General features: G+C 40.7%; 1 protein-coding gene across 3 annotated transcripts; it reads right to left on the reverse strand.

The window, feature by feature from the left end:
- Positions 1-779: 779 nt before the first annotated feature.
- GORAB (golgin, RAB6 interacting) lies at positions 780-7,045 on the reverse strand. Of its 3 annotated transcripts, none has more exons than XM_032227057.1 (5): positions 6,702-7,045; positions 3,921-4,170; positions 3,020-3,121; positions 2,006-2,146; positions 780-1,208 (listed from the first exon to the last, which is right to left on the reverse strand). In XM_032227057.1, the coding sequence occupies exons 1-5, from the start codon at positions 6,709-6,711 to the stop codon at positions 851-853; spliced, it is 861 nt and encodes a 286-aa protein (XP_032082948.1). In that variant the 5' UTR covers positions 6,712-7,045; the 3' UTR covers positions 780-850. The 3 variants fall into 3 exon arrangements, with proteins under 3 accessions (XP_032082948.1, XP_032082947.1, XP_032082946.1); XM_032227056.1 differs by lacking the exon at positions 6,702-7,045 and adding an exon at positions 6,507-6,655; XM_032227055.1 differs by lacking the exon at positions 6,702-7,045 and having other exon boundaries at positions 3,921-4,384.
- Between the last annotated feature and the right edge of the window lie 6,604 nt (positions 7,046-13,649).

Consider the following 13,649-nt stretch of genomic DNA (forward strand, 5'->3'; position numbering starts at 1 on the left):
TTGCTCAGTTGTGACCTTTTATATTCATTTATGAGCACTGAAAAATGAACTACTTAATAGAGGAGTACGTCTAAGTCAATAATGTAAGATTTAGTGAGGATTTCATATAAGAAATGGTTCCACCACAAAACCGCATTCGACTAAAGCGCGCTCAACGAAACCGCGTAGCTGATGTCATCACAGCGCGACGAAAAAAGCACGCTGTGAACGCTAAAGCTAAAATTAACCCCTAACCCTAAACCTAACCCCCCTAAACCTAACCCTAACCCTAACCCTTAACCTAACCCTAACCCTTAACCTAACCCTAACCCTAACCCTAACCCTTACCTTAACTTGAATCGGCTTGCTTTCAAAGCGCTATTTAAAGCGCCCTTTTTTCTCCGCGGTCGCTGTTGTCGCCCTGCTGATGACGTCAGCGACGCGGTTTAATCGGGCGCGCTTTAGTGGAGTGCGGTTTTGTCGTGCCACGATAAGAAATATACAACTCCTTACTCTACTGGCATGGTGTTTTGAACTTTAAATATTATGTAGATAAATTACTCTTTCCCCTTCATAAGGGATCACATGCCGATTTCTCAGTGAAAAGTAAGGTAGACATTGAAGAGATCATTTGTATATATAATACAATCCGTATACACATCCCCGCGCGCGCACACACACACAGAGATGTACTCTGATAATAATAGACACTAAAAATCTGCACAAATTCAGAGGCTGCTTGTCATTATATGCCAGTCCTTCTTATTATTCAAATATCAAAAATAATGTTATCAGACATATTCTGGATGAATCATAATTTATTTCGTAAACAGAGTTTGCTGTGTGACTTTGGTCATCCATATGGGAACTTCTAAATTGCTCCATTAATGTTTCTAAGGTTTTCATTTTCATGTCCTTCACTCAAAGTCTGAGAAACTGTGTCCTGCACATCAATCTGAGCAAGCTTTTGTGTCTCGATCTCTTGCTTTCTAGCTTCTGTCTCCTGCTGTTGCAACATTTGCTCTACTTCAATCTCCAGTTCCAAGTTCTCTTCATCAGCTTCTACTTCCAGCTCTTTCATCAACTCCTCCAATTTCTTTGCCTTTCGGAGTTCATTTTGTTGTATGATTGTGCTCAAGTGCTCTGCAAGTTGTTCTTTAACGTCTGTTTTCTTTTGGAGATCCAGTTTTGCAGTCACATATTCCGATTCTGCTTTATCATAACGCTTCCTGAAAAATAATAATTTATTTATGCTTAATTTTATAGTGTTTTAGCAGAGTTCATTCTAATAAGGTTGTAAAAAGGCTTACATCGATAGCAAACCTAACAGAAGAAAAGCCAATAGTAGCAGGGATGAAATAATGGGATTTCCATCGAGCTTCAGTAAAAGACTTGCACTTTTTAAGTCTGACGTCCTTTCAGCCACACTCAGTTAAAAAAAAAACTGAATGGCTACTGAGATGTAGAAAGTGTTAGCAAGGGCAGAATTGCGTATTGATGTAGCTGCAATTGACATACTCCATTTCTTATTTGCTTGCTTGCTGTATCTCTTATTGGAAGGCGATTTTTTAAAATTGGCAGTTAACATATTACTAATTAAGACATAAAAACCTAAAGATAATTGAAAGTAGTCATATTTTAGTACTACAATTATCACGGAGAGTAAGTGAAATATTTCATCATCTATTGAATAACTAAAAAAGTCCCAATTTCAACCATAATGCAAACAAATTAGACCTGTGACCAACACAGCTGCTTTCTTCAATTTTGTTTAGCTTTTCGTTGGACAGTGATGAATTATGTCATTTTTTCAAACTGCTTGTGCCCACAGGGTATACTAGTAAAATGTAAAAACAGGGCAGAGCTAATGAGCATTGCAACAGAAGATAATGAAAGCAGATGCTGATGAAATAATATTTTTTTTGTAAGAAAACAGTGTTAATTTAAGGTAGTAAATCAAACAATACCATTCTTAGGTAGAAAAATACTAATAAGTTGACATTATTCCTCAATTTTTAGTCCTTACCGAGCACTTGAATATTCCAAGCTTGCCTGGTCAATCCTATTTCTCAGGATCCCAATATCAGCAGATACCATGTCATCTAAAGCTTGGAGCTGCTTTTGAATCCGCTTTAATTTAACTGTTTCAGCCTGAGTTCTTTTAGATCTGTGGAAGGAACAGGTAAAATGCATTTGACCTGTACTTATAAACAACTGTTTTTCAACAGAAGATACGGTTGCCTGATAAAGCCAGTCAAAATTTTTGTTTGTTCTTTTGTAAGTAAATTGCAAAAGCAGATTCTATTTTCCAGAGAGGGAAGAGAGATTCCCAAGAAACCCTCTTTTTTTTTTCTAATAAACGCCTGAGTTATAGGAAAACATTATAAAAAAATAGAAATTGTGCTTAAAATAGACATCAGTTTAACAAATTTCATGTTCCCTGCCAAATCATATGCTTGCTTCTAACAAATCAATTTAAAATATGCCTTTATCAAGCTTGACACCACAATTCCAGGACTCACTGAACAGCATTATAAATTCCCAACAGTTTCCATTTATGCGGCATCATTCTCCTGAAAAAAATGCATATTATTCTCAAGAGAAATTTTTTTTAAATGTACTCAAGGCCACATATTTATTTGCAAGAAGAGCAGCTAGCAATTTTCAACCTGGATTTTCTAAGGGTAACTTTGAGAAAGGAAACCTGCTGCATTTTAGATGTTTTGAATTAGAACTCATGCCATCATTTGCCTATGCTGGGTAGGACTCATGGTAAAAAGTCTCAAGATACATAAACAAAAACAGTTTGATGGCCCCTTATGAAACTAATGGGATTATATCTTCAAATGTCTTTGTCTGATTTACATCCTACTTGAATGCAGCTAAATACTCAGGCAGCTAACTATTCAAATAAAACCTTGACAAGACTTTCAATTTCTATCATATTTAAAGGAGGGCTGCAAAATAGAATGAAGTGGATTTGATTAACTAATATATAATATAAAATATGCACTGTTTTTCCAGCTATAAGATTCCACACCTTTCAGCAATTGCTTTAGCAAGGAAAGCCTTCTTGCGTTTATTTTTTTCTTCCATCAGTTTCTGCTCTTGTTGAAGGATTTCCCACCGAGACTTCTCCTGCCTGAGCAATAACAAAATAAAAGAATCAATACTAAATTATATTCCTTTTTGTCTCTTATTTAGCAAATTTATTTGGCCACCCATCTCACTAGAAACTCTGGGCAAAATACAATTTCTTAAATTAGTCTTTGTAATAAATAAATGACTATGTATCTAATATTTTTTTCAACATTTGAAAAATCCCAAGAAACATTTCCTATGCTAAGCCTGGATTCAAAGTCAGGTCTCTTAGACTTACTTCAGATCTCAATGATCCTCCCTAAGGATTCTTGAATTCCTCAAGAAGGCTACATGATCAAATAGTATGTATGGATGAGAGAAAGGCGAAGTGTTACAAGATCCAAAAGGCAGAAAATCTATAAACTACACATATTAGGGCCCTCAGAGTAATCTTAAGCGGAAGTAGCACATAGCCTCATATTTTTGAACATGATTTCCTTGGACTTCTATCAATATGCCGACTCTGCAGATGAAGAGGGGTCTTAGAAGGTCAAACTAAAACTTCAAAAAGGGTCATTTACAGCAATCACAGAATAATTATTCCTAGTTGACAAAGTCTGGACTAGTTAATGATGATTCTACAGAGGCAAGTGGCCTGACATTACAGAAAACATACAATTGACCAGGTTTTATACTGTAGGCAAAACATTCCAAAACAAAAAGAGAAAGTTTAGAAAGTTCTTTTTACCTAATACCCTAAAACCACTGAAAAATATGTGCATGTCAATTTATTATACAAATCACCAACTAACTTATCAGGGATGGTAAAATTCCTGCAATGTTATCACAGACTTACTAACAATTCCATTTTCTTTTTCACAGGCTGTGGACTTGTTGCTGCAGTTGGGTCACTATTACAAGACTGTTCAAGTCCAACTTCCACCTGTTGATTTTTGGACTCCTGTTGCTCAGCCTTCTCCAGAGGTGACAATGCTGCTCCATCTGGCAATTCCAGTGTTTCTTCTATCTTCTGAGGCACCTTTTTCTGCTGCAAACGTTGGCGGCTTTTGTTTACTGAAGGTCTTTGATTCTGTTGTTTGGATAGAGGTCCTGGTGGATCCAGATAGCACAAATAGGTAGATGTTAGTTTTACACAGCTGGAAAAAAAACCACTTCTGCCAAGGGAACAAATAATAGAAAACATATGAGATCTTATGTCCTGAGTTTAGCCCTCATAAAAACTTATTTAAATTATTACCTCCAATAGACCGATCAGATCCCACAGATTAGGCCTCCTCCGAATTCCATCCGCCGGCCAATGCCGACTGGAGACTACCCGGAGGAGAGCCTTCTCTGTGGCTGCTCCGACCCTCTGGAACGAACTCCCCATGGAGATTCGAACCCTCACCACCCTCCAGGCCTTCCGCAAAGCCCTTAAAACCTGGCTGTTCCGACAGGCCTGGGGCTAAAGAGCTTTTGCCCCCCTCCTCGAATGGTACGGTTGTTGTGTGTTTTAAATTGTGTACTGTTATGTTCGTCTTTTTATCCCCTGTCTGTACCCCCTTCCCTGACTGAATTGTGAGCCGCCCTGAGTCCCCTTCGGGGAAAAGGGCGGCATATAAATGTAATAAATCCAAATCCAATCCAAATCCAATTTTAAGTTGCCGTGGCATTAACTGATATTTAAAATGTATAAACAAACTATTGTCACAAATTATTAAGAAATGCATTTCTGCAGCTCCTGCTAACAAGTAATACATAGACCTAATTTGCAATACATGGTAAACTTTCTTTAAGCCCATCAGTTCTTGCCAGACTTTCAGATATCTATGAGAAGAGGGTATTTCTACACAAATAGCAGAACTTTCCCGTTTTTATTCAAAAGAGTTGAGATTTACAGACCAGCACTAATTTTGGAATCAAGTGGTTTTTGAACAGCATCATGGCAACAGTTTTGATTTTTAAATTAATGTCAATAAAGAACATGAATCAGGGATTGCTCTTTTGCATTTTCACTCCCCAAATAACAATACCAGAATTTGCCCCTAAACATTAGCCACACGAATACCGGCTGACGTAAGTTGGAGTCAAAACCCATGCAGAGGCTAACAAGTTCTCTATCTTATCACTTTCCTTTGGGGAAAAAAGCATCATTATAACCTTTGTTTTTTTCAAGGAAAATTGTTGCTTCAACTGAGATTAAGATTGGCAGATGATGGAAATGCCTGCAAGATCCCAGAGACTGTTAAAACTCTGGTTTCTTAAATTGGGTTTGGTCTGAGAGATTATTTAGGCCTTGGGTAAATAGTTGCTATGGAGTCCAGTTCTACTCTGCCAAGGCACTTTCTTTGAAATTCATTCTCATCCATAAATCCCCCCCCCTCTGAGAATTTTGAGGATCTTGCAGGGGAAAATTAATATTCTAAGGTACCTGCTTCCTTGCATAAAGCTTTACAAACTATGCAAGAGAATAGTTCTCCCTATATTATGGCATTTCTTTAGGGCATTAGGTTTATATCCCACTTTTATTCTGAGTAAGTCAAAGCAACATAAACGGTGCACGCTCTATTTTCTCCACAATTTATAATGTGAGCTGGGCTGAGAGTACAATCGGCCCAAAGGAACTGGCTCCTGTGCCTAAAGGAGGACTAGCATTTATGGCCTCTTAGTTTCTAGTGCAGTGTTTCTCAACCTTGGCAACTTGAAGATGTCTGGACTTCAACTCCCAGAATTCCCCAGCCAGCATTCGCATTCGCTGGCTGGGGAATTCTGGGAGTTGAAGTCCAGACATCTTCAAGTTGCCAAGGTTGAGAAACACTATTCTAGTGCAACAACTTAACCAAACTGATCTCGTTTTGGGCTGAATCTTTCAATGATCTATTTTTACACTGATTAAGGATTGGAGGGGGGGGGGGGCAAAAGCCTTTTCTTAATCCGAACTTTTGCAAAAAAAAAGCTACCTCCCCCGCTGCAGATAAATCCAGAGATCTCCTAGTTCGTCCTTGCTTTCTGTACATATCCCCCCCCCCATGCATTTTCTTAAGAGAAAGCTCTTCTGAAATTAAGAGGGGGGTGTGTGTGTCTTATTCCCATTCTGATAGACCAGTGTTTCTCAACCTTGGCAACTTGAAGATGTCCGGACTTCAACTCCCAGAATTCCTCAGCCAGCATTCACTGGCTGGGGAATTCTGGGAGTTGAAGTCCAGACATCTTCAAGTTGCTAAAGTTGAGAAACAATGTGATAGAGACCACTGGAGCCTATGCGCCTCGCACGTGCCCCCGCACTCCCACCCCGGGCAGATGACGTCAGAGGAGAGGAACCCATGAGCTGCTTCGGAATCCTGGGATCGCAGCCGGTCTGGTTCTCGGCCAATCCCAGCAGCCCACGCCGCTCCTCGCTTCCACCCGCGCCGCCGCTAACATTTGGGGGGGAGGGGGGGGGTTACCTTTGCGATGCCCCTGAAGCTGCCGAAGCTCCTGCTCCGAGAACCCGGCCCAGCCCCCTGCCATGGTGCCTCCTCCTCCTCCTCCTAGCCCACTCCGCCTTCCGCTGCCACGTCTCCCAAAACCCGCCCCGCGTCTTGGGGAAAACCCGGCCTTCCTTGAGGCCTCGCGCGGTTTGCTGGGCGTCTAATACACACGGGCAGCCATGGAAACCAAAGGCAGCGGCCTCGCCTTGGGGCGCCGTATATTCCGCTGCTCATCTCCGAGGCAGCGGTTTCGGTCAGGCTGCTGAGTCGCCGGACGGGAGCGCTGGAGGCGGGCAACGGGGAGCTCCCGTCTGCCGCGCGCCGCGGTATCTTCATTGCGTGGAGGCGCAATCCTGTCGCTTCTAAACGCTGGTTGGTGGTGCTAAGTTTGTGGGTCTCCTTAAGAACGTGAGCTTGCAAACACGCGACCCAATTTTTGCTCCATTCACAGAATACACTGAAGTGGCCACACCTGCTTTCCTTTGTGGGAAGTTAATCATCCAGCCCTCTCCCAGAAAAACGAAATATCCTAGGAAATATTGAAAAGGCAGAATATTTCTCTCGATGTGAAAAGAAACATGTTTTAAAAGACAAAATAGTTGCCTATAGCTTTCTGCCCATCCCCAGCTAATGGGCCATTAAGATGGCCGGGCTAGCCCACTTTACATAATAAAGACTTCTCCTCACTGCAGCTGTAGGGGGAAGGGATATTACTCAACTGACCACAAGGCAACTGAGAACTCATCACAGCCTAGAGAGTAGCCCCCTGCATGGCACCATGGGAGTCTGACAACCAATCAGAATACATTTCTTACACAGGAACAGGAAACAGAGAGGTGGGACTGAACAGGGTATAAAAAGCCTAGCAAGCCCCTCCCTCAGCCCTTCTCTTCTTCTCCACCAACATTGAAGCATGTGATCATCTTTTCTGTTCAGGGCTCAAGCCATGTGGCCCTGTCCAACAATAAACCATCTTTCCAAGCAGCCTCCATGTCTCCAGTGTCTTTTTCCCCACTTGGAGCTGAACCCAGAAGGACATTTCTTTCAACACCTTTACTTCCATTGCTACCAATGCAACTAGGAGTTGGGGGCTCAGTGTGTCCCATGAATGTAAATCCTTGTTCTGGAAGAAGAAGCGTCCCAGGGGAAGTGGCTGCTTCTACTGGATCGGAGAAGGATTTTAAATGCAGAAACCCTTTGGGAAGCTGATGTGTTGCAGAAAATGACAGGCTTTTAGACTTCTCAGGATACAGGAAAAGTTTATTTGGCAGCCAGGTTCAGAAAGCTAGTCCATGGCTTAGCATTGCAAGTTCTGAACAACCTTCATGATCAAAGCTCGAGTTCTTATACATTCTCAAAAGCATTGCAACACGGAAATACTTAACACATTTCTTAGTGGTTACCTTGAGGAGAAAGCCTTATAAGGCGAGGGGTCTTACTTCTCCTTTTATGAGTTCATTAAGGAACTTTAATTGAACCTGGGACTTTTGACATAGGCTTTTGACATAGGGACATCTTGTGGTTAGGCACTGGCTTCCTGTTTCTTTTGCAAGCTCCAACTCTTGTCTATGTGGCTTTAATATAGAAGTAGAGGGGCTCTAAGAGGCTGTCCAGCCTGACCCAGTAGGTTTCACACTTAATGTCCAAATCTCACTTTACGTCTGCTTTAGATGTGTAAAATGGTTAGGTGGGAAAAGTCCCATCGAGATCTGCTATACAAAGCACCAAACACTGAGGTGCAATAAAGAAAAAAATAGCGGCTATGACAGGTGCACTACTGGACCGCAGCTGGAAACCTTGTAATGTTATGCTGCAAAATGCCATTTGGGCTGAACTTCACCAGCTTCCATCAATACTGAGCTGCGGTGGCGCAGTGGTTAGAGTGCAGTACTGCAGGCTACTTCTGCTGCTTGCCAGCTGCCAGCAGTTGGGCAGATCAAATCTCACTGTCTCAAGGTTGACTCAGCCTTCCAAGCTTCTAAGATTGGTAAAATGAGGACCCAGATTGTTGGGGCAATATGCTGACTGGTTAAACCGCTTAGAGAGAGCTGTAAAGCACTGCGAAGCAGTATATAAGTCTAAGTGCTATTGCTACTATTATGCATTCAAATAGGGCGAGGCATAGTTTGTTGGCATCAAGGACAGAACATTCAGAGATGCTGCATTATTTTAACTCAGGTTTAGTGTAATTTTTGAGCTCACTAATTATAAAATAGATGCAGATAACACATTTGTTTTGAATATCAGATGGAATTCTGCCATAAGTGGAGGTCATCAGTCCTTCCTTCCCCCCCCCCCCCCCTTACATACATACACAGAATACATATACACAGAGAGCCGAGGTGGCGCAGTGGTTAAATGCAGCACTGCAGGCTACTTCAGCTGACTGCAGTTCTGTAGTTCGGCTGTTCAAATCTCACTGGCTCAGGGTTGACTCAGCCGAGGTGGGTAAAATGAGGACCTGGATTGTTGTTAGGGGCAATATGCTGACTCTGTAAACCGCTTAGAGAGGGCTGAAAGCCCTATGAAGCGGTATATAAATCTAACTGCTATTGCTATTGCTGTTGCTAATAGGTTTCCTGAAGAATATTTCTCTGACTTCTGCTTTGTTTTGTACATATGGGGTAAACTTTCCCACTACTGTATTCCAGATGCTAACTTATTTCCAACTTTAGCATTTCGTTCTCATATAATTAGTATGATGTCTTTAGGTGCTGCAATTTACCACATTCAACTTCTGAATATTCAACTTCTGCTTTTTCTGCATTTCTGGTTGGAATATAGACTTGGGACACCCCACTGTATGACTGAGTGACTTGACTTGGATTCAAATTGAAATTGTTTTATCATAATTTTAGGTTTTGATACACTTTTGCTAAAAAATTATGCTATTCCACTTCTATGACTTTTCTTGTCTGCAAGAGAAGGTTTTATTCTCTTCTGATATTTATGGCAATGTTTTTGCTGCTGCTAATTTCTCTTTGCCTCTGGGCATTATAATCAGCTGGATTTTGTGTTTTAATCCAGCCACATCATAAACCTTGGTGCTACTTCTATTTGCCTCTACTCTTCCCCAAAAGCTTGTTAATTATCTTTTAATCTGGGATGGTGGTGATTGTGATTTATTTTTCATATCATGTTGTCATTGTTCTGATTGTGAAAGAATTTGGATTTCTTGATAGACTTCTGAAATTGATTGACACTTCTAGTGGACTGTGTTCAGTCTGATCTTCCGTCTGTAACTAGTTGTGAATTCTTTTGAAAATATACAGTCCCAGTGATACAGCTCATAATGTCATTAGGATGTGGAAGCTCCTTCATTGCTACAAGGTCAGGATCTATGAAGAGGTCATCAAAGTAGAGGTAATTTATTTCTAAAGGTGCAGCTCTTTAAAAATTTACTGGAAGCAATCATCTCAGAGCATAGGTGGACTTACTTTGAAGAAGACACACGTAATGAGTTGCAAGATAGCTAGTTAAATATGGTCCATACAATTACGACTTCTAGATAGCAATGCAAAACTATAAATACTTGCGTGTTTAGCCTGATTCTGAAATACACATACTCAGAAGTAAGCCTGACTGAGATGGCTTCAATCCTGTGAACCTTCAAATTTCCTTCCCCCTCTCATCAACATGCACAAGATCAAGCTGTTATAATAATCCAGCAGGCTACAGCATAACTAATAATGTTTATGCTGCAGTGTGGATCTTAAATCATATGCCATCATGCCCTTCACAGTTCCACACTTGTCTGATCTGTAAAGGATTAGCGGAGGCTCTAAAGTTCTGCCATTTCAGAGACCTTTGAGGAATATTCATAACTGAATGACCATATATAATCCCCGAGATTTATCTCTGAAACATTTTAACAGCTTCTGCATGACTAACACAACCCATGTGTGCATTCACAGTACTTATTCTCAACAGAGAAAGAAGGTTCTGGCAGTCACACTCAATATCCTAATTACATGGTGGATATATGTTTACTTGGAAATAAGGCCAATTGATTGCTTAGAATTGTAGGTTTTCAATCTATACAATATGTGTCTACTTAGAAAAACAGCCTGTTTATACTTTGTGGGGTTTTACTGTCAGATGAGCACTGTCTCAAAATGATTTGACTGTTCCTGTTTCTAATTATTTATCTAACTGCAGATTATATTGATAGTTGATTGGGTAATACTGAATCAACTGTCTTAAATACTGTCCTAAAATAGCAATGTAAAGCTCACACTGTGTAGTGCTAGGTTTATCGCTCGTTTTTCTATTAATTTTCTAGGATAGTTTATGATCTGTAGGAGCTGGTACGGTTTAGTATGTCAACTGAACCTTCAACTGTAGATTTGTTCACTTGCATGAGATGAAGAAATAATGTTGTACTTGACATATTGCAACTTGTCTGTAAATGATGAGGGTCAAAGATAGTGGGTCAGCAACAATTAAAGAGCCTCCTTCTCTTATTTCTGTTACTGTTCAGCTATTTCTGTTTCTTGTGACTTGATGATAATTTACCAGCATTGTCTGTCAGTAACTGTTTCTTTGAGTTTGTTTATTTATTTATTTATTTATTTATTTATTTATTTATTTATTTATTTATTTATTTATTTATTTATTTATTAGACTTATATACCACTTCATAGGGCTTTCAGCCCTCTCTAAGCGGTTTACAAATTTTTTAGCAAATTGAGTCAGCATATCGCCCCCACATTCCGGGTCCTCATTTCACCTACCTTGGAAGGATGGAAGGCTGAGTCGACCTTGAGCCGGTGAGATTTGAACCACTGAACTGCAGATCACAGTCAGCTAAAGTGGCCTGCAGTACTGCACCCCAACCACTGCACCACCTCGGCTCTTCATGAGTTCATGTGCACTCATGATCATGTCTTCTGTGATAATATAGTTGCACCTATTGGCCTCTTTCTTTAATTGCCTTTGATTTTTCCTTGGATCAGGATTTTCTTCAATGGCTTTGGTGTTCTTATTAAATATTAAAATATTAAAGCTTTATTAGTGCTTCCAGTAAGTAGTCTGGTTTTACTTTATCTTACATACAATGATTTGTTGTCCTTACAGTCCAAGATTCAACATTTAATTCAAAGACCTCAAATTTCCTTTGTTCAGCTTTTCCGATAGTCCAGCTTCCATATCCATATGGTTAAAACTAGGAAACCATGACTATTGGCCTAGGCAATATATACCTTTGTTATCAGTGTGATACCTCTCTGTATGTTGTTTAGGTTTATCCAAGTAGCAGATGCTTCTTTATTTTAAGGCTGCCTGTGAATGTGTGAGCCTAGGAAGTTAAATATCTTAACTATAATCATTTTCTTCATCTCTTTTCACTACATTCACGTTGCCTTTTGGTATAACCTTAGTCGTTGAGTTTTTAAATAATTAGCAAAAGATTGCTTTTGCATTATCTTATTGTGGCTTTAAAGACATTTGTTAAATATTCATCATTTCTAGTCATTAAAGTGAAATCTCTTATTTGATGTTGCTGATCTTTATTCCAATTTTTAAAATTTCTATTTCTATTTTGCCTAATTTAGCCTTTTTATGATATGTCCAGCAAATTAGTTATTGGGGCACTTTTCCCCCAGTTTAGTTGCTATACATCTTATGTTAACGATTACTATATTGTCTTCCTATAAATTATTCAGCCTGGCACACTCATGTATGTAATGTGCTGTGATTTACATATTTGAAAGACATTGATTCATCAAAGAAACAGAAATAGGTGTCCTTTTGAAATTCCCATTTCCATAATCCATTAGATGTTAGCAGTGGGATCTCAAGTACCTCTTTCTCTTCTAAAGTCAACTTTCATGGACTTGCTATGCATTTCAGGCAGAGGTTATGATGCTTGGCAGCCTCACTTATGTGGCTCTATTGTAGTTCTATGCATTCGGTAGGTGTACAAAGCACAGAGTTTTTCCCTCTTTCATCATGTTAATTTCATCACAAATGAATGTTGTTGTGTACTGGGTTATTATTGTTACCGGATGATTAAGTATGACTGTGATTATGTATTGCTAATCAGTTTACCTTGGCTAGGGTATATCTGTTGCAATTATTACAGAGTCAATGGTGTTTATTTCTTCTAGAAGTTTCAGTAAATCAGGCAGAAGAACAATCTATTGTATAAATTAGGATCGGGGAGAGGCTTCTCAAGCTACAGTAAAAACAAGCGAGCAAAAGAAGAATTTACTGGTTGCACTGTTTAAAGTTCCATCCTCACTGTGAAAATGTTCCCTGGTACAAATTCTAAATCAGGCCATGAACTGTTAGCTCCCAAGGTAAAGTTCAGGTGCTGCAGAGTCAAATGACCACTCATGATTCAGAAATTTGATGTCAAAAAGATTCCCCCAGCATATGTAGTTGAAGTTAACAGATTTGAACTGTTCAACATCACAGAAAGACAATCAGATGAGCTATGGCAGTGATGGCTAACCATCACAGCATGTACCCACACCCATAATGAAATGTGCATGGGACCCCCCACATGACCAGGGCCTCGGGTGCCCCCCCCATTTTGGGCCTGGAAGGCCTCCTGCACCAACCTGGAAGCCAAAACAGGGTGCGGGGGTGCCACGCGTGTCCCCCATGCCCAGTTTTGGACCTGGAAGTCCTTCTGCACCAACCTGGAAGCCAAAATGGGGCACAAGGGCACTGTACAAGGCCCCAAAATGCAGTGCAAATGCCCCCCGCCCCTGCATGAGCCCTGTGCATGCACAGCAGAAACCGGAAGACCAGTTGGCTGGCAGGAAGCGAGCACTCATCCACGGTGGAACTGGGCTGGGGTGACAGCTGGTGAACCCGCAGAGAGGGCTCTGTGTGCCACCTGTGGCATGCCGTGACCCATCAAAACTGCGCTCGACTAAGCCGCGCCCGATTAAACCGCGTCGCTGATGTCATCAACAGGGCGACAACAGCCAGCGCGGAGAAAGAAGGGCGCTTTAAATAGCAAGCCGATTCAACTTAAGGTAAGGGTTAGGTTTAGGGTTAGGTTTAGGGTTAGGTTTAGGGTTAGGTTTAGGGTTAGGTTTAGGGTTAGGTTTAGGGTTAGGTTTAGGGTTAGGTTTAGGGTTAGGTTTAGGGTTAGGTTAAGGGTTAGGG

Source organism: Thamnophis elegans, chromosome 11, assembly GCF_009769535.1.
Source record: "Thamnophis elegans isolate rThaEle1 chromosome 11, rThaEle1.pri, whole genome shotgun sequence".
Taxonomy (NCBI): Eukaryota; Metazoa; Chordata; class Lepidosauria; order Squamata; family Colubridae; genus Thamnophis; species Thamnophis elegans.